General features: G+C 39.9%; 1 protein-coding gene across 1 annotated transcript in view; it reads left to right on the top strand.

Moving 5' to 3' along the window:
* The first annotated feature begins 1,180 nt into the window (after nt 1–1,180).
* The window catches only part of LOC102812631 (E3 ubiquitin-protein ligase TRIM11-like), a 27,755-nt gene continuing 3,919 nt past the window's right edge, over nt 1,181–25,016 (top strand). The window contains exons 1-4 of the mRNA XM_006876095.1: nt 1,181–1,594; nt 3,992–4,063; nt 12,348–12,368; nt 20,381–20,582. Coding sequence (XP_006876157.1) covers nt 1,181–1,594; nt 3,992–4,063; nt 12,348–12,368; nt 20,381–20,582 — 709 coding nt within the window. The remainder of the gene's footprint in view (nt 1,595–3,991; nt 4,064–12,347; nt 12,369–20,380; nt 20,583–25,016) is intronic.

Below are 25,016 nucleotides of genomic sequence, written 5' to 3' on the forward strand. Positions count from 1 at the left end.
ACTTCTAATAGAAAGGTTGATGATTCAAACCTTCAAACCTACCCAGAGGTGCCTCAGAGGAGAGACCTAGAAAGCTTTTGAAAAGTCACAACTTTGGAAAATACTGTGGAGCAGTTCTCTGCATACATGAGATCTGTAAGTAGCACAAGTTGTTTCCAGCTCATAGTGACCCTGTATAGGGTTTCCGAGGAATGACTGGTGAGCTTGAGCTGCTGACCTTATAGTTCAAACCCACTTTTAAGACCAGCGCATTAACCCACAGCCCCACACCACAGGACTCCATTGTGAATAATGTTAAGTGCCGTTGAGTGGGTTCTGACCCCTAGCGACCCTGTATAGGGTTTCCGAGGAGCAGCTGGTGTGCTTGAACCACCGACCTTGCACTCTGGCACATTAACCCACGTTGCCACTCCATATTGTGAATAATGAGTATGGTAAAAAAAAAAAAAATTTCAGGACATAAACCAAACTTAGTTCAATCATGGTAATCCCAGCCCATAGCAACCTTGTGGAACATAAGAGAAAACTTGATAGGGTTTCAGAGAGCTTTACAGGGAGAGCATCTTTCTTCCAAACTGGTGGGTTTGAAACCCCCACTTTGAGATTAGCAGCCCAAGCCTTAACCCACTGTACCAGTTAATTCCAGTCCATTCCCATACACGTTTCTTAGGTGTTTTCCAAATTTGATTGTCGATGCATTTCCAAAAATAGGTTAAAAATAAAGGATAGTTGTTAAATTATAGTGGCCTACATCTTACTCTTGTTTATGCTGTGTGTGATTTGAATAGAGGTAAATCTTACTAGGCACATGAAATTACAGGTTCAGGAAGATTATAAACTGCCTGGAATAAAGAGAATTCTTAAAAACTTTATTGAGGTTTAACTTAACCACAAAATCAATTTATTTCAAGTGTATAATTCAATGTTTTAATAAACTTACCATGTCCTGCAAGTGCACCCGTCACCCAAACAGAACCTTTTCTGCCCATGAACTCCCTCTTAATCCAGCCCTCCACCTTTCGGGACGTGTGCACGGCTCAGGGCTGGGCATTAGATATGAGGTTTCCGGAGTTGGGTGCTGCCACCACCCTTCCTACTCCGCAGATTTGGGGCGGGGCGGGCGCCGAGCCCCTCCTGCTACAAGAACGTGAAACCGAAACAGTCCGGCGGCGGCGGCGCCATGGCCACGCAGAGCCTGGCTCGGGACCTGCAGGACGAGGCTACCTGCCCCATCTGCCTCGACCTCTTCTCCGAGCCTGTGTCCCTCGGCTGCGGCCACAACTTCTGCCGAGCCTGCGTCGATCGCAGCAGGGGCGTCCGGGACGCACCGTTCCCATGCCCTGAATGCCGCGAGCCCTGCGTGCCCGGCAGCCTGCGGCCCAACCGGCCTCTTGGGAGGGTGGCTGCAGCTCTTGGGCGCCTCGGGCCGGCACAGGGCCGCGAGGAATCCTGCGACCTGTGCAAGGAGCATCTGGAGCCCCTGAAGCTCTTCTGCCACAGTGACCACAGCCTCATCTGCGTGGTGTGCGACCGCTCCCGAGAGCATCGAACTCACCGCGTGGTGCCCCTGGAGGAGGCGGCGCAGACCTACCGGGTAAGCACAGGGAGACCCTCAGTGCCTGAACCTCTGCCCTGCCAAGGTTCCCTGGGTGCCTTGGCATTATCTCACACTGCTCCTGGGACCCTCTGCCTGGCCCCACCCCACCTCACGTCCAGACGCCCAGCTTCTTCCAATCCCTGCCTGCTGGTGATCCTTGGCCCTGAGGCCTTCGGCGCTGGGATCCTGTGCACTGGGTCTCTCAGCGCCTAACCTGCCAACCCCCGCTCAGGCTCCTCCGTGTGCAGCCCTACAGCCATACTGGATGGGACCCACGCAGGCCCTCCTTGCCTGGGACCCTTGTCTTCTGACTCCACCATTACCACCTATGTCCCTCTTCCACGACCTGTGAACTTCTAGGCAGGACTTGGCTCTGTCTTCCCCCTGGCCTCTGTTCAGTACTCCTCATCTCACCTTTTGGGACCCTCATCCAGACGCGTCCTGATCCCGGTTTTGCTTTCTTATGCCTATCTCAGACTTTGCATACGTGTACACACTACACACACAAACACACATATTCTCAGGTACTGCCACACTTGCTATATCCCCTCCTTCACACACACATACACACACCACCCTCCACCCTCAACTTCACCCTACCCCACTTCTGGCCTTGCTTACTTTGTAACTGCTGGCTCAGCAGCCTGATATAGGCTGCTTCTAGAGTAAGCTTTCTGGAAGTAAGGCAGAGGACTGGGCCTATTATAGTTAGAACACTGACATCCTACTTCTCCAATCAATAATAACGATAGCTTATTCACTTACCTAGCACCAGTTGCATGCCAGGCACTATTCTAACTTTTTCACATGAATTAATGCAGTCTATGAGGTAGAAATGAATATTTCCAGTTTACAGATGGGAACACTGAGGTACAGAAAGGTTTTTTGCCAGCAGGCAGTCTGATTCTAGAAGAATTGCACCTTAAATTTGCATTTTCCCAGAAGAATGTGGGCTCTCCCAGCCCCCTCTTCATTTAGGTAAATATAAAACTCACAAAAATGCTGAAGAAAAAACAAACAAACCCCAGAGCATTGTGAGTTCAACACTGGTGTACCCTTCACATTTTGCCATACATTCAGTCTCGTTCTCTCTCTCTCCTTATGCTTAGATTCAGGTTAAACATTCTACAAGAATCCTGCAGAGGTGATGTTGTTAACACTCCATATAGCTTCAAGTCAAAAGGTCCATGATGCAGGTTGATGCTGTGTGACCACTTGATTAAGGTGGCTTCTGTCTGACCTCTTCATTGTACAGTACGTTTTCCCCTTTGTAACAAGCCATCGGTGGGATGAGGCTTTGAAACAGTGGGTTTATATCCTGTTTCCCAACACCCTATCATCCAATAGTCTGAATTGACATTAATGCCTGAATTGATTATTATTGCTGTGGCATTGTAAAATCTTCTAGTTTCATTTCTTCAACATTTATTAGCTGGCATTGTTTTCTATAAAGAAGAGCTTCCCTTTACAATAACACCCCTGTTGTTTTGCTTTTGGCTATCACTGGAGTTACAGATTTTAAAATTAGTATTAATTTACTGTGCTTGTGTCTTTCTCATGTGATTTTAGTAATCATCAGTACCATGCTTTCCTTCTGGTGCAGTACAGTGTCTTGTCATGTCTGACGACCAAACCTAGAATCTGTCTAGAATGGTATTTAGAAATCAAGATCTGGGTTGTAGTTGGACTCGTTGCTACTGGGGGTTTGTCGATCCGAGGTCCTTCCAGGAGCCCTAGTAGACTAGTGATTAAGTGCTCAGCTGCCAGATTAAAGACTGGTGATTTGAACTTAACCCAGTCATGGGAGAAAGATGTGGCAATGTGCTCCTGTAACTTTTGTTGTTGTTGTTAAGTGCTGTCAAGTTGGCTCCGACCCATAGCGACCCTGAACAGGGTTTCCAAGGCTGTAAATCTTTATGGGAGCAGAAAGCCTTATCTTTCTCCCGCGGAGCAGCTGGTAGTTTCGAACTGCTGACCTTGCGGTTCGCAGCCCAATTTGTAACCACTGCGCTACCTATTACAGCCCAGGAAACACCATAGGACAGTTCTACTCTACCCTGTAGGGCTGCTGTGAGTTTGAATCAACTCATCGGCATACAACAACAGGCCCTTTCTATTTTCAGAACATGTATATATGAAATTTTGAAATTACGAGTTCATAATGCAATCTTCAAACCTCATTCTGCAGGCGTCTTCCTTAGCTTTTGTATAGTTTAAGGTTTTCTCCAAATCCTTCAACTATCTCTGGTCCCCACTACTCAATAAATGCTTGTTGGCTGAATGGATGAGAAATAGCTATAGTTCCCCCCCACTCCCCCTGCTCCCGCTTTTATGCTAAGTAAAATATGATTGTACCTACTCAAGGAAGCATAACCTCCCTACTTTCTCTTGCAGGAAGTCTTTCCAAAGATCCTGCAAGAATTGAAGAAAGAGATGAAAAAGGCACTGAAGCTGCAGGCTGAAGGAGTGAAAACCTCAGAAGCTTGGCAGGCAAGTGCTGGGCCAGCTTGGAAAGTGTGTCCACTTGGGGACTCATCCTTTGCCGGGTACCTAGAATCTCAGGAAGTTTAGTTGGGTAGCTAATGAGGAATCTCACTCAGGGTCAGTCACCTCACTCAGTGGGCTGTTGGGACTGTGACAGTGAGGTTAAAATACTGGCTGCAACGGTTACATTAGATTTACTCATGTACTTTTCAGCTGTCATGGGGAAGCCAGTATTTGGGAGGACTTTTGAAAAAGGAAAAACAACATTTGGGGAGAACATGACATTTGATCATTATCTTTCTTGGATTTGAAGTTAGATTGCATATTCTTGGCCATGGACTTTGAAACATTTTTGACTAATATTCAAGGTAACCAAAAACTTCTAGCATCTCACTGTAAAACACACATATTGTTGTTAAGTGCTGTTCAATTGGTTCCAACTCATAGTACCCTGTTTAGGGTTTCTGAGGCGTGCCTGGTGAGTTTGAAACACCAGTCTTGTGGTTCAAAGCGACTTTGTGGTCCAGTACTTATCCTACAGCACCATACCAGGATGCCTGAAAATATGTATGGTTTGTTGTTGTTAGGTTCCATCGAGTTGGTTACAACTCAGAGCAACCCAATGCACAACAGAATGAAACACTGCCCGATCCTGCGTCATCTTTGCTATTATTACATTTGAGCCAACTGCTGCTGCCACTGTGTCAGTCCATCTCTTTGGGGGATCTTCCTCTTTTTCTCTGATGTCCTCTAGGACCTGATCCCTCCTGAAAATATGTATGTAGTTGGAGAAAAAAGAATTGTATTGAACAATCTTATTTATATGCAGTACACTGTATATCCTGTTCTATTCTCCACCTAGTCAGTTTTGTTAAAAATAAACACACTTGATTTCTACCCACTGAATTGATATCTTGACAGCATAATGGGCTGTGACCTACAGTTTGAAAATCCCTATTCTAGGTATTGTCAAAAGTCTGTGTTGTTATGTGCTGTTGCGTTAATTCCAATTCATAACAATTCTATAGGGTGGAGTAGAAATGCTCTTTAGGGTTTGCTAGAATGAAAGCTTTATGGGAGCAGATCTCTGTCTGGTAGGTTGAATTCCCAACTTTTTGGTTAGCAACTGAGCACTTCCTTAACCATTATACCACCATGGTGCCATTGTCAGAAGTCTACTTTCCAAATATTTCTTTTATCTCTTGCTGAGAGTTTAAAATTTCTAGACTGCATTCATTTACTTATTTTTTTGCAACAGCATTATTGTGTTATAATTTGCATATCACTAACATCTTTGCTGTTTTAGGTGTGCAATTCAGTGACTTCTATTAAATTCACCACTACAATCTAGTCTGAGACATTTTCATCACTTCAAAAAGATCCTTCATGCCTATTGGTAGTCACTCTCCATCCTTTCTTCCCTTAAACTTAGTTAGATGATGGCAACCATTAATCTACTTTCTGTCTTGATAGAGCTGTCTTTTCTGGAAATTTCATATAAATGGTATTCTACAGTATATGATTATTTTGAGCTGCCTTCTTTTATTAAGCATAATGTTTTTGAGGTTCATCCAGGTTATAGCTTGTATCAGCAAGTTCATTCACTTTTTTTCTGAACGGTATTTCACTGCATGAGTATATTATCACATCTGTTTATCCAATTCTTTGGTTAATAGACCTTTTAATTGTTTTTACTTTTTGGGTTATTGTGAATAATGTTATTAAAAACATTTATGTGTAAATTTCTGTGTGGTCACATGTTGTCATTTCTTTTGAGCATCTAGCTGGGAGTGGAATATCCACGTTGAATGGTAAATTTAGGTGTCCCTAAATGGTGAACAAGATGGATTGGCAAAGTGGCAGCTTCAGTGGGTTCAAGCGTGGCAACAACTGTGAGGTTGGCCCAGGACCAGGCAGTGTTTCGTTCTGTTGTGCATAGGGTTGCTATGAATTGGTACCAACTCAGTGGAACCTAACAACAACAACAACAACAACAAATGGTGCAAAAGATTAAGCACTTGACTGCTAGCCAAAAGGTTAGTGGTTTGAACCCACCCAAAGGTACCTTGGAAGCCAGGCTTGGCAATCTTATTTCTGAGAGGCCACACAGGCTAAAAAATGCCATGGAGCAGTTCTCCTCTACACACATAAGATTGCCCTGATTCAGAATGTCTATTTAAATTTTTAAGTAATTTCCTAACTGTTTTCCGAAGTGGCTGTTCTATTTCTTACCAGCTGTGTATGTTCCAGATCCTCTGTATCCTTAACATTATGTATGGTCTTTCTTTTTGATAATAGCCATATTGTGAATGTGCAAATGATATGTTACTGTGACTTTAATTTGCACTTCCTTAATGATTGATGGGGAGAAAGATGAGGCTTTCTGCTCCTGTAAAGATTTACAGCCTTGGATACCCTATACAGGGTAGCTATGGGTCGGAATTGACTCAATGGCACTTAACAACAATAATGATTGATGATGTTGAACATCTTCTCATGTGCTTAATGAAATATCTGTACATCTTTTGCTGATTTTTTACATTGTTTATCTGTGTCAAGTTATAAGAGTTACTTGTATATTCTGGAAACAAATCTTTCATCAGATAAATGATGAGCAAGTATTTTTATTTTCTTAAAGGTCTTTTGAAGTGTAAAATAAATTGTTATTTTAAAAATTTTTGATAAAGTTGAATTTTTCCTTTTCTCTGATATATTGTATTTTGATATATCTAAGAACTATTTACCTAACCTAAGATTAAGAACTTTGTTAGTCTATTTTCTGCTAAAACTTATGTCAGTTAGGAAGCCCGCTCAAGGCCAGTCACCTAGGAATGCTGTAGGAAATCTGACGGTGTGTCTTCGTTTTAGCTCTTACATTAGACCTCTGGGATCTCTTTAGGTATTTTTGTGTATGGTGTAAGGTAATAGTCAAAATTCACCTTATACAAAATTCATCTATCACTACTTCTCTACTGAATGACCTGGACACTCTTAGTGAAAATCACTAGTTCAATTCCATTGACCTATATGTCCATGCTTATATCAGTATTGGAGTCCTGTTGTGGCGCTGTAGGATAAAGCACTGGACTGCAGATCGATTTGAATCACAGGGTCGGCAGTTCAAACTCACCAGTCACGCCTCAGAAACTCTACACAGGATCGCTAGGGGTTGGAACCGACTTGATGGCATTTAACAGCAGCAATAACATACCAGTATCACACTGTCTTAATTACTATAATTTATGATAAGCTTTGAAATGGTGATATGTAAGCACTTCAGTTTTGTACTTTACAAGATTATTTGGATCATTCTCAGTCCTTTGCATTTTCATGTTTATTTTATGATCTAATTGAACAAAAACATTCTGCTGGAATTTTGATAGCGATTGCAATGAACCTACAGATTAATTTAGGGGAAGTTGCCATCTTTACAATATTGAATTGTCTAATCCATGAACATGATGTTTCTCTCCACTTATTTAGGTCTTTAATTTTGCAAAGAGTCCTGATGTGGTTTTGTGGGTTAATGAGCTGGACTGCAAAGTCAGTTTGAACTGCAAGGTCAGTGATTCAAGCTCACCAACTGCTCCTTGGAAACCCTATACAGAGTCACTATGATTCAGAACTAATTTGACGGTACTTAACAACAACAACAATTTTGCATAGCAAAGTTGTTTGATAGTTTTCAGTATATAAGATACACATTTGTTAAATTTATTTTGCAGAATTTAATTATTTTTAGTACTATTATGAGTGGCCACTACTTGCCTATCAGTTTTTGATACCATGGTGGTTTGTGTGTTGCTTTGGTCCTGGAAGCTGTGTCACTGGTATATTAAATACCAACAGGGTTACCCATAGTGGCCAGCTTTCAGTGGAACTTCCAGACTGAGCCAGACTAGGAAAAGAGAGGTGGATCACTTCTAAATGTTTAGCCACTGAAAACCTTATAAATAGCAGTGGAATATTATCAGATATAGTGCTGGAAGATGAGCCGTTCAGATTTGAAGGCACTCAAACTGTGACGGGAAGAGCTGCCTCCAAAGTAGAGCTGACCTTAATGACATGAATGGAGCAAAGCTTTGAGACCTTCATTTGCTGATGAGGCACAACTCAAAATGAGAAGACACAGCTGCAACCATCTATTAATAATTGAAACATGGAACGTACAAAGTATGAGTCTAGGAAAATTGGAAGTCATCACAAGTGAAATGGAATGCATAAAGATTGATATTCTTGGCATTAGTGAACTGAAATGGACTAGTGTTTACCATTTTGAATAAGACAGTCATATGATTTACCATGCTGGAAACAACAAACTAAAGAGGAAAATAAATTATTATTTAAAAAATTTTTGATCGAGTTGGATTTTTCCTTTTCTCTGATATATTGTGTTTTAATATATCTAAGAACTATTTACCTAACCTAAGATTAAGAACTTTGTTAGTTTATTTTCTTCTAAATGTCTAAATAAACTAACTTGGTTGTTAGTCTATTTTCATCGTCAAAATGAGCATGTCAAGGTCTTGAAGTACAGTGCTCTGCGTGATGTGATAATATGTGTGGCGCTGTGGGCTAATGCCCACAGACTGCAAAGTTGTTTGAACTGCAACGTTGGGGTTCAAGCTCACCAGCTGCTCCTTGGAAACCCTATACAGGGTCGCTATGGGTTGGAATCAACTCAATGGCACTTAACAACAAGAACATAAAGAAGACCAGTTAATGCCTCTATTAATCAAGTTTATGCAACAACCACTAAAGTCAATGGTGATGAAATAGAAAAATCCTAGCAATTTCTTCAGTCTGAAATTGATAAAACATGCATTCAAGATGCATTGATAATTATTGCTGATTGGAAAGTGAAAGTTGGAAACAAAGAGGAAGGATCAGTAGTTGAAAAATATGTCCTTGGTGATAGAAATAATGCTGGAGATTGCATGATAGAATTTTACAAGACCACTGACTTCTTCGTTGCAAATACCTTTTTTCAGCAGCATAAAAGATGATATACACATGGACCTAACCAGATGGAATACACAGATATCATATTGACTATATCTGTGGGAAGAGATTATGGAAAAATTCAAAAACATCAGCCAAAACAAGACCAGGATATTCTGTGGAAACAGACCATTAATAGCTCATATGCAAGTTCATGTTGAAGCTGAAGAAAATTGCAACAAGTTCACAAAAGCCAAAATATGACCTTGAAAATATCCTACCTGAATATAGAAATCATTTCAACTAGGGATTTGATGCATTAGACACGAGTGATCAAAGACAAGAAGACTTATGGAATAATATCAAAAACATCTTACAAGAAGAAAGCAAAAGTACATTAAAAAGACAGGAAAGAAAGAAAAGATCAAAATGGATGCCAGAAGAGACTCTAAAACTTGCTCTTGAGTGCAGAGATGCTAAAGTGAATGGAAGAAATGAGAAAGTAAAAAAACTGAGCAGAAAATTTCAAAGGGCAACTTGAAAAAACAGAGTCAAGTATTATAATGAAATGTCCAAAGATCTGGAGTTAGAAAATCAAAGGAGAAGAACATGCTCAATATTTCTCAAGCTGAAAGAGCTGAAGAAAAATTGCAACCCTTGGGATGCAATATTGAAAGACTCTATTGACAAAATATTGAAGGATTCTACTGACAAAATATTGAATGATGCAGGAAAAATCAAAAGAAGATGGAAAGAATCAACCAAGTCACTGTACCAAAAATAATTGGCCAATGCTCAACTGTTTCAAGGGGTAGCATATGATCAAGAACCAATGGTACTGAAGGAAGATGTCCAACCTGCACTGAAGGTTTTGGTGGAAGACAAGGCCTCAGAAACTGATGGAATTCAAATGGAAATGTTACAACAAACTGGTGAATTAGTGTTCACTTGTCTATGTCAAGAAATTTGGAAGACAACTACATGGCCAACTGATTGAAAGAGACCCATATTTGTGCCCACTGCAAAGAAAAGTGATCCAATGAAAAGCAGAAATCATTGAACAATGTTTTTAATATCACATGCAAGTAACATTTTGCTGAAGATAATTTAAAAACGATGGTAGCAGTACATCGACAGCAAGCTGGCAGAAATTCAGGCTGGATTCATAAGAGGACATGGAATGAGGGATATCATTGCTGACGTTAGCTGCATCTTGGTTTAAAGCAGAGAATACCAAAACGATGTTTACTTTGCTTTATTGCCTATGCAAAGGCATTCGACTGTGTAGATCACGACAGACTATGAATAACATTGGGAAGATTTGGAATTCCACAACACTTAGTTGTGCTCATGAGGAACCTGTACCTAAGCCAAGATGCATTTGTTGAACAAGGGAATACTGAATAGTTTAAAATCAGAAAAATTGTGTGTCAGGGTTGTATCCTTTTACTGTAGTTATTCAGTCTGTATGCTGAGTAAATAATCCTAGAAGCTGGACTATATGAGGGAGAATATGACATCAGAATTTTCTGAAGACTGATTCATCAGCAACCTGAGATATGCAGATGACACAACTTTGTTTTCTGGAAGTGAAGAAGACTTTAAACACTTACTGATGAAGATCAAAGATTACAGACTTTAGTATGAATTGCACCTTAATGTAAAGAAAGCAAAATTCCTTCCAACTGGATCAGCAAATAACGTCATGATAAATGGGGAAAAGATTGAAGTTGTAAGACTTCAATTTGCTTCAGCCCACAATCAACACTCATGGAAACAGCAGTCAAGACATCAAATGATGTATTGTGTTAGCCATAACTGTAAAAAATGTCTTTAAAATGTCAAAGGGCAAAAATGTCAGTTTGAGGATTAAGTTCTGCTTGATCCAAGACATGATATTTTCAAGAGCTTCATATGCATGTGAAAGTTGGAAAATGAATAAGGAGAAGAATTGATATATTTAATTTATGGTGTTGCCAAAGAATATTGAAAGTGTCATGGACTGCTAGAGTAACAAACAAATTTGTCTTGGAAAAAATATAGCCAGAATGCTCCTTAGAAGTAAGGATGGCAAGACTCTCTTGTTCTTTGGACATGTTGTCAGGAGGAATCAGTCCCTGGAAAAAGATATCATGCCAACTTGATGGTACCTAAAATATTGTGAATGGAATTTCTTTCTTAATCAGCTATGGATTATTCCTTGCTAGTAGGTAGACATACAAATTTTTAAATGATTAGTTTTGTATTAAAAACATAGATTATGTTTTAGAGCAGATTTGTTGTTAAGTGCTGTTGAGTCGGTTCCAACTCATAGTGAACCTGTACCGGATTTCCAAACCTTGTGGTTCAAATCGGCTTTGCTTATCATACAGCATCACACCCATACTCAAGAGCAGGTTTAGGAATACAGAAAAATTGTGCAGGAAGTATATAGTTCTAAATACTCACCCCTCTCTAATTTTTCTGTTTTGAGTATTAACATTTTATATTCCAATGATAGCATTTATTACAATTAAAAAACCCAAACTGATGCATTATTATTGGCTAATGCCTACAGTTTACCTTAGGGTTCTCGTTTCATGTTCTATCATTCTGTTCATTTTGACAAATGTATAATGTCATGTATTTAATCATATAAGTCATATCCTACAGTGTAGTTTTACTACCCTAAAAATCTGCTGTGTACCACACCCAAACAGCCCTTGGCAACCACTAATTTCTTTACTGTCTGTTTAATTTTACCTTTTCCAGAATATCATATAGTTGTGATTGTAAAGTAGGTACCCTTTTCAGACTGACTTATTTAGCAATATGAATGGAAGGCATTTACTGTGGTTTTTTTTCTAAACACATCCACCTATTGAAGAATATCCTGGTTCATCTAATTTATGGCAGTTATGAATAAAGCTGCAATTAACATTTATTTGCATTTTTATGTGACTATATGATGTTTCAATGCATTTGAGTAAATATGTAGGGGTGTGATTACTTAATTGAAAGTATAAGAAATTTATATGTAGCTTTGTGACAAACTGCTGGACTGTTTTCTAAAGTGTCTGTACCATTTTACACTCCCACCAGAAATGAATGAGAGTTCCTATTGCTCCATTCCTCACTCATATTTGGTGGTGTGTTTTGGATTTTAGTCATTCTAGTAGTTATATAGTTTGTTGCTATAATTCGCAATTTACTATTGATATATGGACTTGTCTGCCAGTTTGTTGTACTGTGGTGGCTTGCGTTTTGCTGTGCTTCTGGAAGCTATAGGGTTACCCATGGTGGACAGGTTTTAGCTGAGCTTCCAGATTAAAACATAAATAGAAAGAAGGAGAGACAGACTACTTACAAATATTTAGTCACTTAAAACCTTATGAATAGTGGTGGAACACTGTCAACACCAGAATATTGACTATTGAAATATGATGAAGAGCACCAGAATATTGTTAGATATAGAGCCAGAAGATGAACCCCTCAGATTGGAAGACACTCAAAACACTATGGGAGAAAAGCAGGCGTCTCAAAATAGAGTTGACCATGATAATATGAATGGGGTAAAGCCTTCTGGGTCTTTATTTGCTAATGAGACACAACTCAAAATGAAGAGAAACACCTGCAAATATCTATTAATAATCAGAACATGGAATATACAAAGGATAAATGAAAGAAAATGGGAAATTGTCAGAAATTAAGTGGAATGCATAAACAGTAAGCTGAAATGGGCTGGTGTTGACCATTTTCAATCTGATAATCACATGGTTTACCATGCCAGTAATTACAAATTGACGAGGAATGGCGTTATATTCATTATCAAAAAGAACACATCAAGATTGGTCTTGAAGTACAACATTGTCTGTGATAGGACAATATCCATATACCTATAAGGAAAACCAGTTAGTAGCGTAGTGGTTACGAATCGGGCTGCGAGCCGTAAGGTCAACAGTTCAAAACTACCAGCGGTTCCGCGGAAGATAGATGAGGCTTTCTGCTCCCGTAAAGATTTACAGCCTCAGAAACCCTGTACAGGGTCGCTATGAGTCGGCATCAACTCCACGGCACATAACAACAACAACACTAACTCCAGTGATGATGAAATTGAAGAATTCAACTTCTTCAGTCTGAAATTGACCAAATATGCGATCAAGAAGTATTGGTAATTACTGGTGTTTGGAATGCAAAAGTTGGAAATAAAGAGGAATTATCAGTCATTTGAAAATATAACCTTGGTGATAGAAACAGTGCTGGAGATCACATGATAGAATTTTGCAAGTCCAGTGACTTCTAAATTGCAAATACCTTTTTTAAACGTAAAAGATGACTATACACATGGCCTCAACAGATGGAATACACAAAAATAAAATTGACTACATATGTGGAAAGAGACAGTGTCAAAACTCCATATCATCAGTGAAAACAAGGTCAGAGGCAGACTGTGGAACAGACCATCAATTGCTCATATGCAAGTTCAGGCTGAAGCTGAAGAAAATGAAAACAAGTTCACAAGAGCCAAAACAGGACACTGAACTTATCCCATCTGAGTTTAAAGATCATCTCAAGAACAAGTTTGATGCATTAGACACTAATGACTGAAGGCCAGAAGAGTTGTGGGACGACGTCAAGAACATCATATAGAAAGAAAGCAAAAAGTCATTGAGAAGACAAGATGAAGAAAAAGACAAAAATGGATGTCAGAAGAGACTCAAACTTGCTCTCCAGTATAGAGATGTTAAAGCAAATGGAAGAAATAAGGAGGTAAAAGAGCTGAGTAGAAAATTTCAAAGGTCAGCTCGAGAAGACAAAGTCAAATATTATAATGAAATGTGCAAAGATCTGAAGTTAGAAAACCAAAAGGGAAGAGTACACTCAGCATTCATCAAAGCTGAAGGAACTGAAGAAAAAATTCAAGCCTCAACTTGAATTTTGAAGGATTCTCTGGGCAAAAAAATGATGCAGAAAGCACCAAGAGAAGATGGAAGGAATACACAGAGTCACTGTACCAAAAAGAAAAGGTTGATGTTCATCATTTCAAGAGGTAGCATAAGCTCGAGAGCCAATGATACTGAAGGAAGAAGTCCAATGTGCTTTGAAGGCATAGGCAAAGAACATGGCACCAGGAATTGATGTAATAAAAATGGAAATCCCTCAGTGAACAGATTCAGCACTAAAGGCATTCACTTGTCTATGGTAAGAAATTTGGAAGGCAGCTACCTGGCCAACTGACTGGAACGGATTCATATTTGTGTTCATTCCAATGAGGTGACCCATCAGAATGTGGACGTCATGGTACAGTATCATTACTATTGCATGCAAGTAAAATTTTGCTAAAGATAATTTTAAAAACATCTGCAACCATAGATAGAGAGAGAAGAATTGATGAATTTGAGTTATGGTGTTGGAAGAGAATATTGAAAGTAGGGTAGACTGCCAAAAGAACAAACAGATCTGTGTTGGAAGATGTACAGCCATAGTGCTCCTTGGAAGTCAGGATGGCTTCTTCTCTCATACTGGGACATATTGTCAAGAGGGACAAGTCCGTGAAGAAGAATATCATGTTTGGTAAAGTGGAGGGTCCGAAAAAAAGAGAAAGATCTTCAACAGATGGTTTGGCAAAGTGGCAGCAGCAACGGGCTTAAACGTAGCAACAATTGTGAGGTTGACACAGGACCGGACAGTGTTTTGTTCTGTTGTACATAAGATCACTTGAGTCAGTACCACCTGTTGTACATAAGATCACTTGAGTCAGTGGCACCTAACAACAACAACAATACTCCAGAATATGCATACTTGTTTAGTGCAGTCAAGTTGGTTTTGACTCAAAGCGACCCAGTTTAGGGTTTCCAAGGAAAGCTAGTGAATTTTGTTTGTATATTCATCAGTTAGAGCTCTGGTAGCGTAGTGGTTACGAATCGGGCTGTGAACCTTAAGGTCAGCGGTTCGAAACTACCAGCTGCTCCGCGGGAGAAAGATGAGGCTTTCTACTCCCGTAAAGATTTACACCCTCGGAAACCCTGTACAGGGTCGCTATGGGTCGGAACCGACTCAATGGCACTTAACAACAACAACATTCATCATTTGATGGGCACTCAGTGTTTCCACCTTATGACTATTGTGAAAAGTACTGCAGTGAACATTGGTGTATGGGTTTCTGTTGCATTTATGCCTTTGAATTTTCTGGGTATATACTTATATGGTAAGCACTGGACTGCAAACGACAAGGTTCACCATTTGAGCTGCCTGCCACATCACAGAAGAAAGATTAGACTTTCTGTTCCCATGAAGATTTAAAGCCTCTGACACCCTATACAGGATCACTATGAGTTGGAATCAACTTGACAGTACTTAACTACAGCAACAATTTAGGATTTAGATTGAGTTTTTAATTTTAATGGAGACCAGTTTATTAATTCTTTTTCATTGTGCTTTTGGTGGTGTTCTAAGAAGTCATCACCAAACCCAATGCCACTCAGATTTTCTATGATTTCTTCTAGAAGTTAAATAATTTTTAATTTTACATTTAGGTTTATGATCCACTTTGAGTTTTATACCTACTTTGATAGCACTTCAGGTTTGTTTCTAGATTTATGTTTTTACATGTGGATATCCAGTTGTCAGTACCATTTGTTGAAAAGATGATCGTTTTCCCACTGAATTATCTTTACAACCTTACAGAGGATTAGTTAACTAACTGTATTTGTGTGGGTTTATTTCTGGGCTCTCTTTTCTGTTTCATTATTTATTTGTGTGTTTGTTTGCTAATACCACACTGCCTTCATCATCATAGCATTATTCTAAGTCTTGATGTCAGGTAGTATCAGTCTTCCAATTTTGCCCTTCGATTTTCTGGATTTTTTTCCATATAACCTTTAGAATAGTTTTCCAATATCCATAAAATAATTTGCTTGGATTTTGAATGTAATTGTATTGAATCTGTACATCAAGTTGGAAAGAATTGATATCTTAATAATACTGAGTTTCCTCTCCATGAACATGGAACACCTCTCCATTTGTTTAGACCTTTGATTTTTTTCGTTAGAGTTTGTACTTTTTTTGAAAAGAGAAAGACTGAAGTGTGAGGAATCACTCTACCCCAAATAAGGCCTACTATTAAGCTACAACATCCAACACTGCAGTATTGGTTGATGGATAGACACGTTCCATAGGTACATAGCGTATTAGATTTATGTGTCATTATTTCGCTTTTATTGTGGTTCAAATGTACATGATGTGTTTTCTATTTCAAATCTACATTGTTAATTACTGTTAAACCTCCTCCTCACTTTTGACTGTCTCGTTATCTGACATTTCACTTATATGACTACAACTTTGAAAATAGTCTGGGCTCCACCAGGGCATGGCTGAGCTAGGGCTGCCTTCTACAGGCCACCCTGAGTGGTATACTGGAGGCCTCTGCAGTTTCCAAGTCAAGCAAGGGATGGTGGCCAGCCAGCTGTGCAATGCCTTCTCCAGTTCTGAGACGTCTTGGCATAAGCATGGAGAGCACAGGGCAATGGTGGGATAATGTGAGATTGAGGGTGGGCAGGGAGGCTCTGAGAGGTGTACTGTAAGGAAAACATGGTGGGCAAGGGAGACTTTTCATGCCATGCATATCCTGAGACTTGTGGGGGCCACCTGATGGGCATTGAGGGACTAGGAGAGAAGGTGGACCGACACCAAAGACAGGGTATGGCCTCCAACTCTCACATAATACCATTTTCACATAACTACCTGGTCTTTGGAATCTATGTCAATAAGTGAGGCATGGGTATATATAGGAAAGCAAGTAACTTTTGTAAATTCTATATCTGGTAAATTTGCTATCACTTATTAGTTACATTAGTATTTTATAAAGTTTTTGAGTTATTTTTCATAGACAATCATATCATCTGTAAATAAAGGCACTTTTACTTCTTCCTTCTCAATCTGTATACTCTTATATCTTTTTCTTGCCTTACTGCATTAGCTAGAATTTCCAGTACCATGTTGAATAGGAGTAGTGAAAGGGGACACCCTTTTCTTATTCCCCATCTTAGGGAGAAAGCATCTAGTTCTTTACCATTGCATATAATGCTAGCTGTTGTAAGTTTTTTGTAGATTAAATTTATCAAGTAGAAGAATTTTCCCTCTCTTCTAGTGTGCTGAGAGTTTTTGTCATGAGTGGGGCTTGGTTTTTGTCAAATGTCTTTATCTACTATATGATCATACTATTTTTTTCTTTATTCTGTTTGGATGATGTATTATTACATCATTACATCACATTATTAGTTGGTTTTCAGATGTCAAACCAGCCTTGCATACCTGGAATAAATCCCACTTGGTTGTGGTTATATTATTTTTTCTACACTGTTAAATTGATTTGCTAATATTTTACTAAGGATTTTCTGAATTCTCTACTCTGTTCTATTGATCTTTGGGTTGATCCTACATAACCACATTGTATTGGTTACCATAACTTAATCATAGTACTCAATTTTGGGTAGAGTGATTCCTCATACTTTATTATTTCTCTTTTTTCAAAATTGTTTTAACTATCCTATATCCTATACCTTTTTATTTTAGTTTTACACTAATTTTTATATGTCCACAAAAAACCTTTTTAAGTTTTCATTGGAATTGCATGGAACCTATAGACCAATTTGAGGAGAATTGACATCTTTACAATGTTGAATCTTCCAGTAAGTGAACAATGTATGAGGGTAGTAAAAAGTATTGCTTCTAGGATTCCAGTTCATACATGTGAGGGTTTCTTCCAAATAAAACATGTTTAAATATGCCTTTGCAATCAGTGGATGGATGCAGACAAATTCTCTTAGTAATACATTTGGATGTATTAAAAAAAGGATGCTTTTTGTGCCATGGGAAAAAGTAATTTAGAAGCTGGAGCAAAAATAACATTTTAAGCAAAACTCAGGTAGACATCTTCCCAGTCACTGAAACTGCAACGAGTTTCTATAAATGCTGTTTTAGATGGATCAAGCATTTTGAGGAAGTTTTTAAAGACCTCAAAGATGAATTCAAGGCAGAGAGGTCAGCTCAGAAGGTTATGGTGACTACTTTTTGGAATTCCAGAGGAGGAATCTTGATAGATTTTCTTGAAAGACAACAGGACAATCACAGGAACTCATTAGGAAGAAGTTTTAAGGAAGTGAAAAACTGTATTGGTGAGAAAAAGGCCAGGAAAATTGTGTTGGACTTCAAGATAGACAATGCTGTGACCAGGTTACACTGCCAGCTGGAAAGATTATGGGCTTTCTTATTCTTATTAAGTAAAGGCCAAGCCATAAACATCGAAGGGGAGATGATGAAGAAAATAAAAACGGAAGAGGAAGGAGAAAGGTAGTTTATAAGAGCCAACAAGGGGGAGGGTCAAGAGAATACCTTAGGAGATAGCAAGACAGGAAAAGGATTACTTTTGAAGCCATCACTTCTAAGAGAAATACAATACAAGTAACATTATTAAAAAGTGAAAGGAAGCAGGTGAAATTAATTTCAATAATATATTTTATTTAATGTTAAAAAGTACTAATCATTTTAAGATGTCAATATTAAGATCATTAATGACCTATATTACATTTTCTTTTCCATGCTAAGTTTTTGAAATCTAATGTTTGCTTTATACTCCTAACCCTCTCATTTTTAGCCACTTTCCACATTTCAGGTGTTCAATGGCCAGTAGCTACCAGGATATCAGATTGGTTGTTTTTTTAATGTTTTATTGTGAATTTTGTAATAGTTTACATGGGAGAACATTAGCTTTACAGTCATCCTATCATATATCGTATATCGTTTCATTGCCATGGTTACAATCCCCTCCATGCATCATCAACCAACTAAAGCCTGCCCCCTTTCCCTCTCTGGGTCTAAAGTCCCCAGCCGCTCCATCTCTCCGCTTCATCTCTGCCTCCATCTCTGATGTCACTGCTTCTCTGGGTAGGGTCCTGCACTCAGCTCTTCTCCCTTGATGGTCCCAGGGACCTCCGCTCCTAGACTGCAGAGTCAATCACTCCCCTCCTTTTGCTACAAAACGTCTACCGTTACATTTCCAACCCTTACAATCAGTCCTGATCACAATTATTTACTATTGTATCACAAGAGACCTCTCCGCATCTCCTTTCATCAGCCCCTCCCAAACAGATTGGATACTAATCAGTGGAGAGTCTACCTTCCTTCACGCCCTCTGGATCTAGACTCCCTCTTGAAAGCTTGTAAGCCAGTCACTTCTTGCCTTTGTAGCTCCCCCATTTTGGGTAGCCAATGTCCAAGTTGCCCATTCCTGTCTACTCTGTGTGTAGAGGGGGTGGGAATGATCCTTGCTGTAAAGATTTGTTCCCTTTTTTGAGCTACTGTATCCATAGGTGTAGGTCAAGTTCATCAAATTGTACCAGTTTACTCTTTTTCCCCTCTTCTTTCTTCTTCTAGTTGAGCTCTGATCATCCAGTCATTGAAGCCAGGTCAAATGGGTATTATCTGCAAGTATGGGTGTTCTTATGCATATGCCCTCTCTTCTTATCAGCTAGATGCTTCACTCTCCACTGTAGTCCTTTGTGGAAGATCGGGTTTTAATAAAAATAAAAATAATAGACTCATCTCATTCAATGTCTAATTTGAGAGTGAAAATGAGCCTCTCTGGGAAGGGAACCAAGAGTCATTTGCTGCCTAAAAGCAGTAAAGAATACCATATGCAGTGTTGAGCTGGTAATTGTGAATAGTCTACTCTGGGCCGGTGGGAATGATGTAAGTTTACAGAGTCCCTTAGTGTAAATTCTTCTGCCTTGTGTGATTTCCTGAAATCACTGAATAAGGATTTGGGAAGAGTTGGGCAATAGTGTGCCATGTGTAGTATTCCCACCTTGTTAATGCAATGGACACAAGTAATTTCAATAGTGTGAATGTAAAATGTACTAAAATAATTAGGAAGTCATGACTTTTGAGTGTGTATTACTCTTGTTTTTATTATGACTTCTGTCATTGTTTTGACTAGAATTTATATAAATTTTAAAGCTCAAATGAGGAATTCCTAGAAAGCATAAGCAGTTAAGTACTTGTCTAGTAACTGAAAGGTTGGCAGTTCTGACCTACCCAGAAGTACCTTGGAAGACAAGCCTAATGATCAGCTTCCAAAGCCATGAAAACATTATGGAGCAGTTCTGCTATTTACAAATAGGGTTGCCATGAGTCTGAATGACTCGATGGTAACTTACAACAACAAAAAGAAGTTTAAATAACTTAATTTTTAATAATGACTGTTTCGCAGTTGACTTGCACAATTCTGGATAACTTAAAAAGAAGCTGTTCCATTGCTCAGACCCTGCCTGTATGTACACCAGGCCCCTATTTGTGACCTGATTCTTCCTTCACCCCCAGGTGAAGGTGCAAGAGCGGAAGCAGAGGACAGTGTTCCAGTTTAAGAAGTTCCGGAACCTTCTGGCTGAGGAGGAGCTGCTGGTCCTACAGGAGCTGGAGAAGGAAGAGACGGAGATGATGGAGGTGTTGAAGGAGGAAGAGCGTGCCCTGACTGGGCAGACCCATGATGTGGAGGAGCTTATCTCAGAACTACAGGAGCGCAGTCAGAGCCCTGCTTTAGGGATGCTCCAGGTGACACTCTCACCCTAGGTAGGGACACAGGAATGGGGGCTTGGCGGTAAGAAGAGAAAGGAAAGATAGGGGTGAGGCTAGACTGCTATGTTAGGCAGGTAGAATCTTCATGGTTATAACTCTCCTTCTTTCCTTGCTTATTATGGGGTAGAGGAAGACAGGAGAAGGGCTTCCTGTGGACCTGGTCAGGAGATGCATGGCCTGGCCATAGTCAGCTGTTTGATAGCTGAATCTTAGACCCCTCCCAGGGTCCATCTCAGGAGGTGAGACAGTGTACCCCAGACATAAGCAGCTCTGGTGTTCTTAGCCCTGTGCCCTTGCCCTGGTGGCCATGCCCCTTCCTGTATGTGACAGACCCTGAGTGAAGACTTCCAGCCACCCATGGCCCAAACTCCAAACTATGTGATGATGGAACAAAATGGCAAAAGCTAGAAAGCTGCTTTCCCAGCATTTCACACGCTTCAAACTTCATGAATGATTCTTTAAGATTTTCTAAAGTGTTCAGGGGAAATTATTTTTGTATGTTGTTGTTGTTGTTAGGTGCCATCAAGTCAGTACCAACCCATAGTGACCTTATGCACAGCAGAATGAAACACTGCCCGATCCAGGGCCGACCTCACTACTGTTGCCACGCTTGAGTGCATCAATGCTGCTACTTGGCCAATCCATCTCGTTGGGAGTCTTCTTCTTTTTCTCTGACCCTCCATCTTACCAAACATGATATCCTTCTACAGTGACCGGTCCCTCCTGACAATATGGCCAAAGTATGAGAGACGAAGTTTGGCCATCTTGGCATCCAAGGAGCACTCTGGCTCTATTTTTGTATAAGAACCTTAAAGTAATTAAAATAGAATAATAAATTTTTTCATTGCCTGAGTGGGGCAAATGGTTAGGCGCTCAGCTACTAACCAAAAGGTTGGCAGTTGTAAGCCTCTTCAGAGATTCCTTAGAAGAAAAGCCTAGTGATCTGCTTCAGACAGGTCATAGCCTTGCCAAACCCTGTGGAGCAGTTCTACTTTGCATGCATGGGGTTACCATGAGTCAACTCAGTGGTAACTAGCAAAAACAATCTTATACTGCACAACTAGAGACAAGTTTTTGTGAATCATTTGCATATAGATGTGAACTGAAGCTGTGGGCTTGGGCAAGATTGCTTAGGGACCCGAGGAAGGCCACCATATTCTCTCTGCTAACCCAGTGTTTTTATTTTCTCTGCAGGGTATTGGAGAAATTCTGAGCAGGTATGCAGTCCATGGAAGCTAAAGGGTGTGCTTCGAAACCAAGTGGTCTCTGTATCTTGCTGGGTAAAGGGATAACAGGCTATTTCTTCTAGGGTTAAACATTTGGAACTTCAGACCCCAAAAGTCATTTCCATGGAGCTAAGGACTATGTGCAGAGTTCCAGGGCTGGTAGAGACACTTCGGAGATTCCAGGGTAAGAGGTGGATGGGTTGTATTTTAGGAGCCCCTGAGTTGTAAAAACAGCTAAGCACTTGTCTACTAACTGAAAGACTGGTGATTTGAACCCACCTAGAGGCACCTGGCAAAACTGGGCAGGCAATCAGATTCTGATAAGTCACTGCTTTGAAAACCCTATGGAGCAGTTATGCTTGCTGTGCATATGGTATTGCCATAAGTCGAAATCAACTTGATGACGACTATAACAACAGCAACAAGGGTGGATTTAAGGACAGGACAGCGACCTTAGATGCTGTCATTCCAATTCAAGACCATTTAGCTGGGCCTTTCTGTGCAATGAGTTTCTAAGGAACATTTCCTAAAGATCCCAACCTTGACCTTAGAGTGAGGCCATCTTCCAAGGTACAGGATCCAGGGAAGCCCATTTTTTCCTTTTGTATATCATTTCATCATGCTGCTCTTTTCCCCATTCAACCCTATGCAGACCACGACTTGTAGCATGGAATTTCCTGGCTCAGAGATGATGGGAATACTTAGAAGTAAAACAATGAGGGGAAGGCTTGCTTTAATTCCTGTAATTATTAAGCATACAGTTATAGTTCGCTCATCATATAGTAGTTATGTCCAGCACTCAGTTTGCATTCTGGTAGTTGACACAGATAATGAATATATACACAGGTGGCTCTTTGTGCATGTACTCTGAAAAAAAGAATGCAGTTGTTAGATGAGCGACTACTCACAGGATGCGAGGTGGCCCTGCCAGGGTGGTGACGCTGCAACCAATGTTGTTCCTGTCCCCATGCTATCTCTAGAAGTGTCTTCTGAAGACCAGAGTAGCCCTCTTGATGACCAAGCCCAATGGTGTCTTGTTCTTTTCTACCTTTTTCATTTTGAAAACTTTCAAACACAGAAGTGCTGGAAAAGTGTATTAGTGACTCTATTTATTCTTTCGTTTTGCCCTCAATCAATTGTATTTTGTTTCACTGCAATGATTACAGTCCCCTCTATGCACTATAGGTTGGCAGTATTTTTCTTTATTCCCTCTTATTATTATTATTTTTTTTATGTACATAAAAACACGCATGAATATATAATTGTCTAAACAACCAAAGGGCACATTTTGCAAGCCAGCCTCCTGGCTGCTAGCACACACCCTTTCTCTTTCCATGAGTCTAGAGTCCTCAGCTGCTCAGTCTCTCCATGCCATCACCTCTGCCTCCATCTCTGGTGTCACTGCTTCTCTGGTTAGGCTCAGGTTCCACTCATGCTCTTTTCTCTATTGATGGTCCTAGGGTCCTCTGTTCCTGGAATGTAAGATTAGCTGCTCCCCCCTTTTTTTAAAAAAAAAACACACAACTTTTTATTATGAATTGGGTGAAAGTTTCCGAAGCAGATCATCAGTGTCACATTAAATAATTCATTCACATTTTATTTTATCTCATTGATTTTTTTTTTTTTAAGGTTTTTATTGTGGATTGAGTGAAAGTTTGATGACAGGGCATATCAGTTTTACATTCAACAAATCATATACCTTGTTTCATTACATTGATTATAATATTGTTAAAAACAGTATTTCTCTCTATCCACTTTAGCTTTTTTAAAAAACACACAAACAAAAAAACCCACTCAGGCATATATAATAATTTACATCTCCAAAGGGCACATTCTGCAAGTCTGCCCCTGGCCACCAGCTCTTAGTCCTTCTCTTCTTAGTCTATGAATCTAGAGTCCTCAGCCACTCCCCGTCTCCATGCCTCCATCTCTGGCATTGCTGCTTCTCTGGATAAGGTCCCGCATTCTGCTTGTGTGTTCTTCTCTTGATGGTCCTAGGAGCCTCTGTTTCTGGACTGTAAGATTAACTACTCCCCTTTTTTTGTCACAAAACTTCTGCCTTTACAATTGTGACAGTTGCAATTAGTCATGATAATAGTTATTTGCTATTGAATCTTAAATATCATATCCCCATCTCTTTTCACCAGACCCATCTAGACAATATGACAGCTATTAAGTGGGGACTCTTTCTTTCCCCCCATACTCTTAAGCTAAACTCCCTCTTGAAACCTTGTAAGCCAATCATTTCATACCTTTATTGCCCCCTCATTTTAGGTAGCCAATGTCTAAGTTGCCCATCCCTATCTACCCTGTGTACAGAGCAGATAGCATTGAAACTTGATTTAAAGACTCTTTCCCTCTCTGTTGGTATTTAGAGTAACTACCGCTCTGAATATAGGTCAGGTTCATCATGAAGATGGATCTTCTGTCACTATAGCTGTTCCAGTCTGCTTGTCCTTTCTAGTGGGAATGTCTCACCTCATAAAGTTGTGGATGGGACTCAGGATTCCACCTAAGGTCCTATACTCTGTAAAGGCTTTGCATGAGGTCTATGTCACTGGGCAAGTTGTAGAACCCCTTTTAGGTATTCCAATCAGTTACAGGCTGAAGGCGGGCTTACAAGTTTTCTCTAATCATGTTTCCCAACATTCCTTTCTATCCCACTCAAGTGTCTGTTTTACAATAGTAGGCAAGGGAACTAGTATTCATAAGGCAGTCAAGGATTTTAGTATTATTTACCCTCTTCAAGCTATAACTAGATCCCTGTATCCCAGAGCCCTGTTGTTCCAAAGTTGAGTGTGCATCACTATTTACCTCTGTCACACTAGGCCATGCAAATCTGTCTCAGTGTTCCCCTATCTATCTTGTTCTTCTGCCTCTCCCCCCCTTCTTGTATTGCCCTCCCCAACACCCAAAGTAAAAACCCCCCACCCCAACCCCATTGTGGTTACCTTATATTCTATTAGTTATTTCCTCCATTTAAGAGAGTCTATTTTATCCAGTAATCTACATGACCTCACCACCTGCATCTTTGTTCCTCTTTGTTTACCTTTTTTCACATTGTAATTGTTTTGATCATAGACGGACCTCCCAGATCCTCTGTTATTACAATTTTTTTCTGTTCTTGACTCTTCCATTTGTAGACTGAGTTCAGG

This window comes from Chrysochloris asiatica, unplaced genomic scaffold, assembly GCF_000296735.1.
Source record: "Chrysochloris asiatica unplaced genomic scaffold, ChrAsi1.0 scaffold00352, whole genome shotgun sequence".
Classification (NCBI taxonomy): Eukaryota; Metazoa; Chordata; class Mammalia; order Afrosoricida; family Chrysochloridae; genus Chrysochloris; species Chrysochloris asiatica.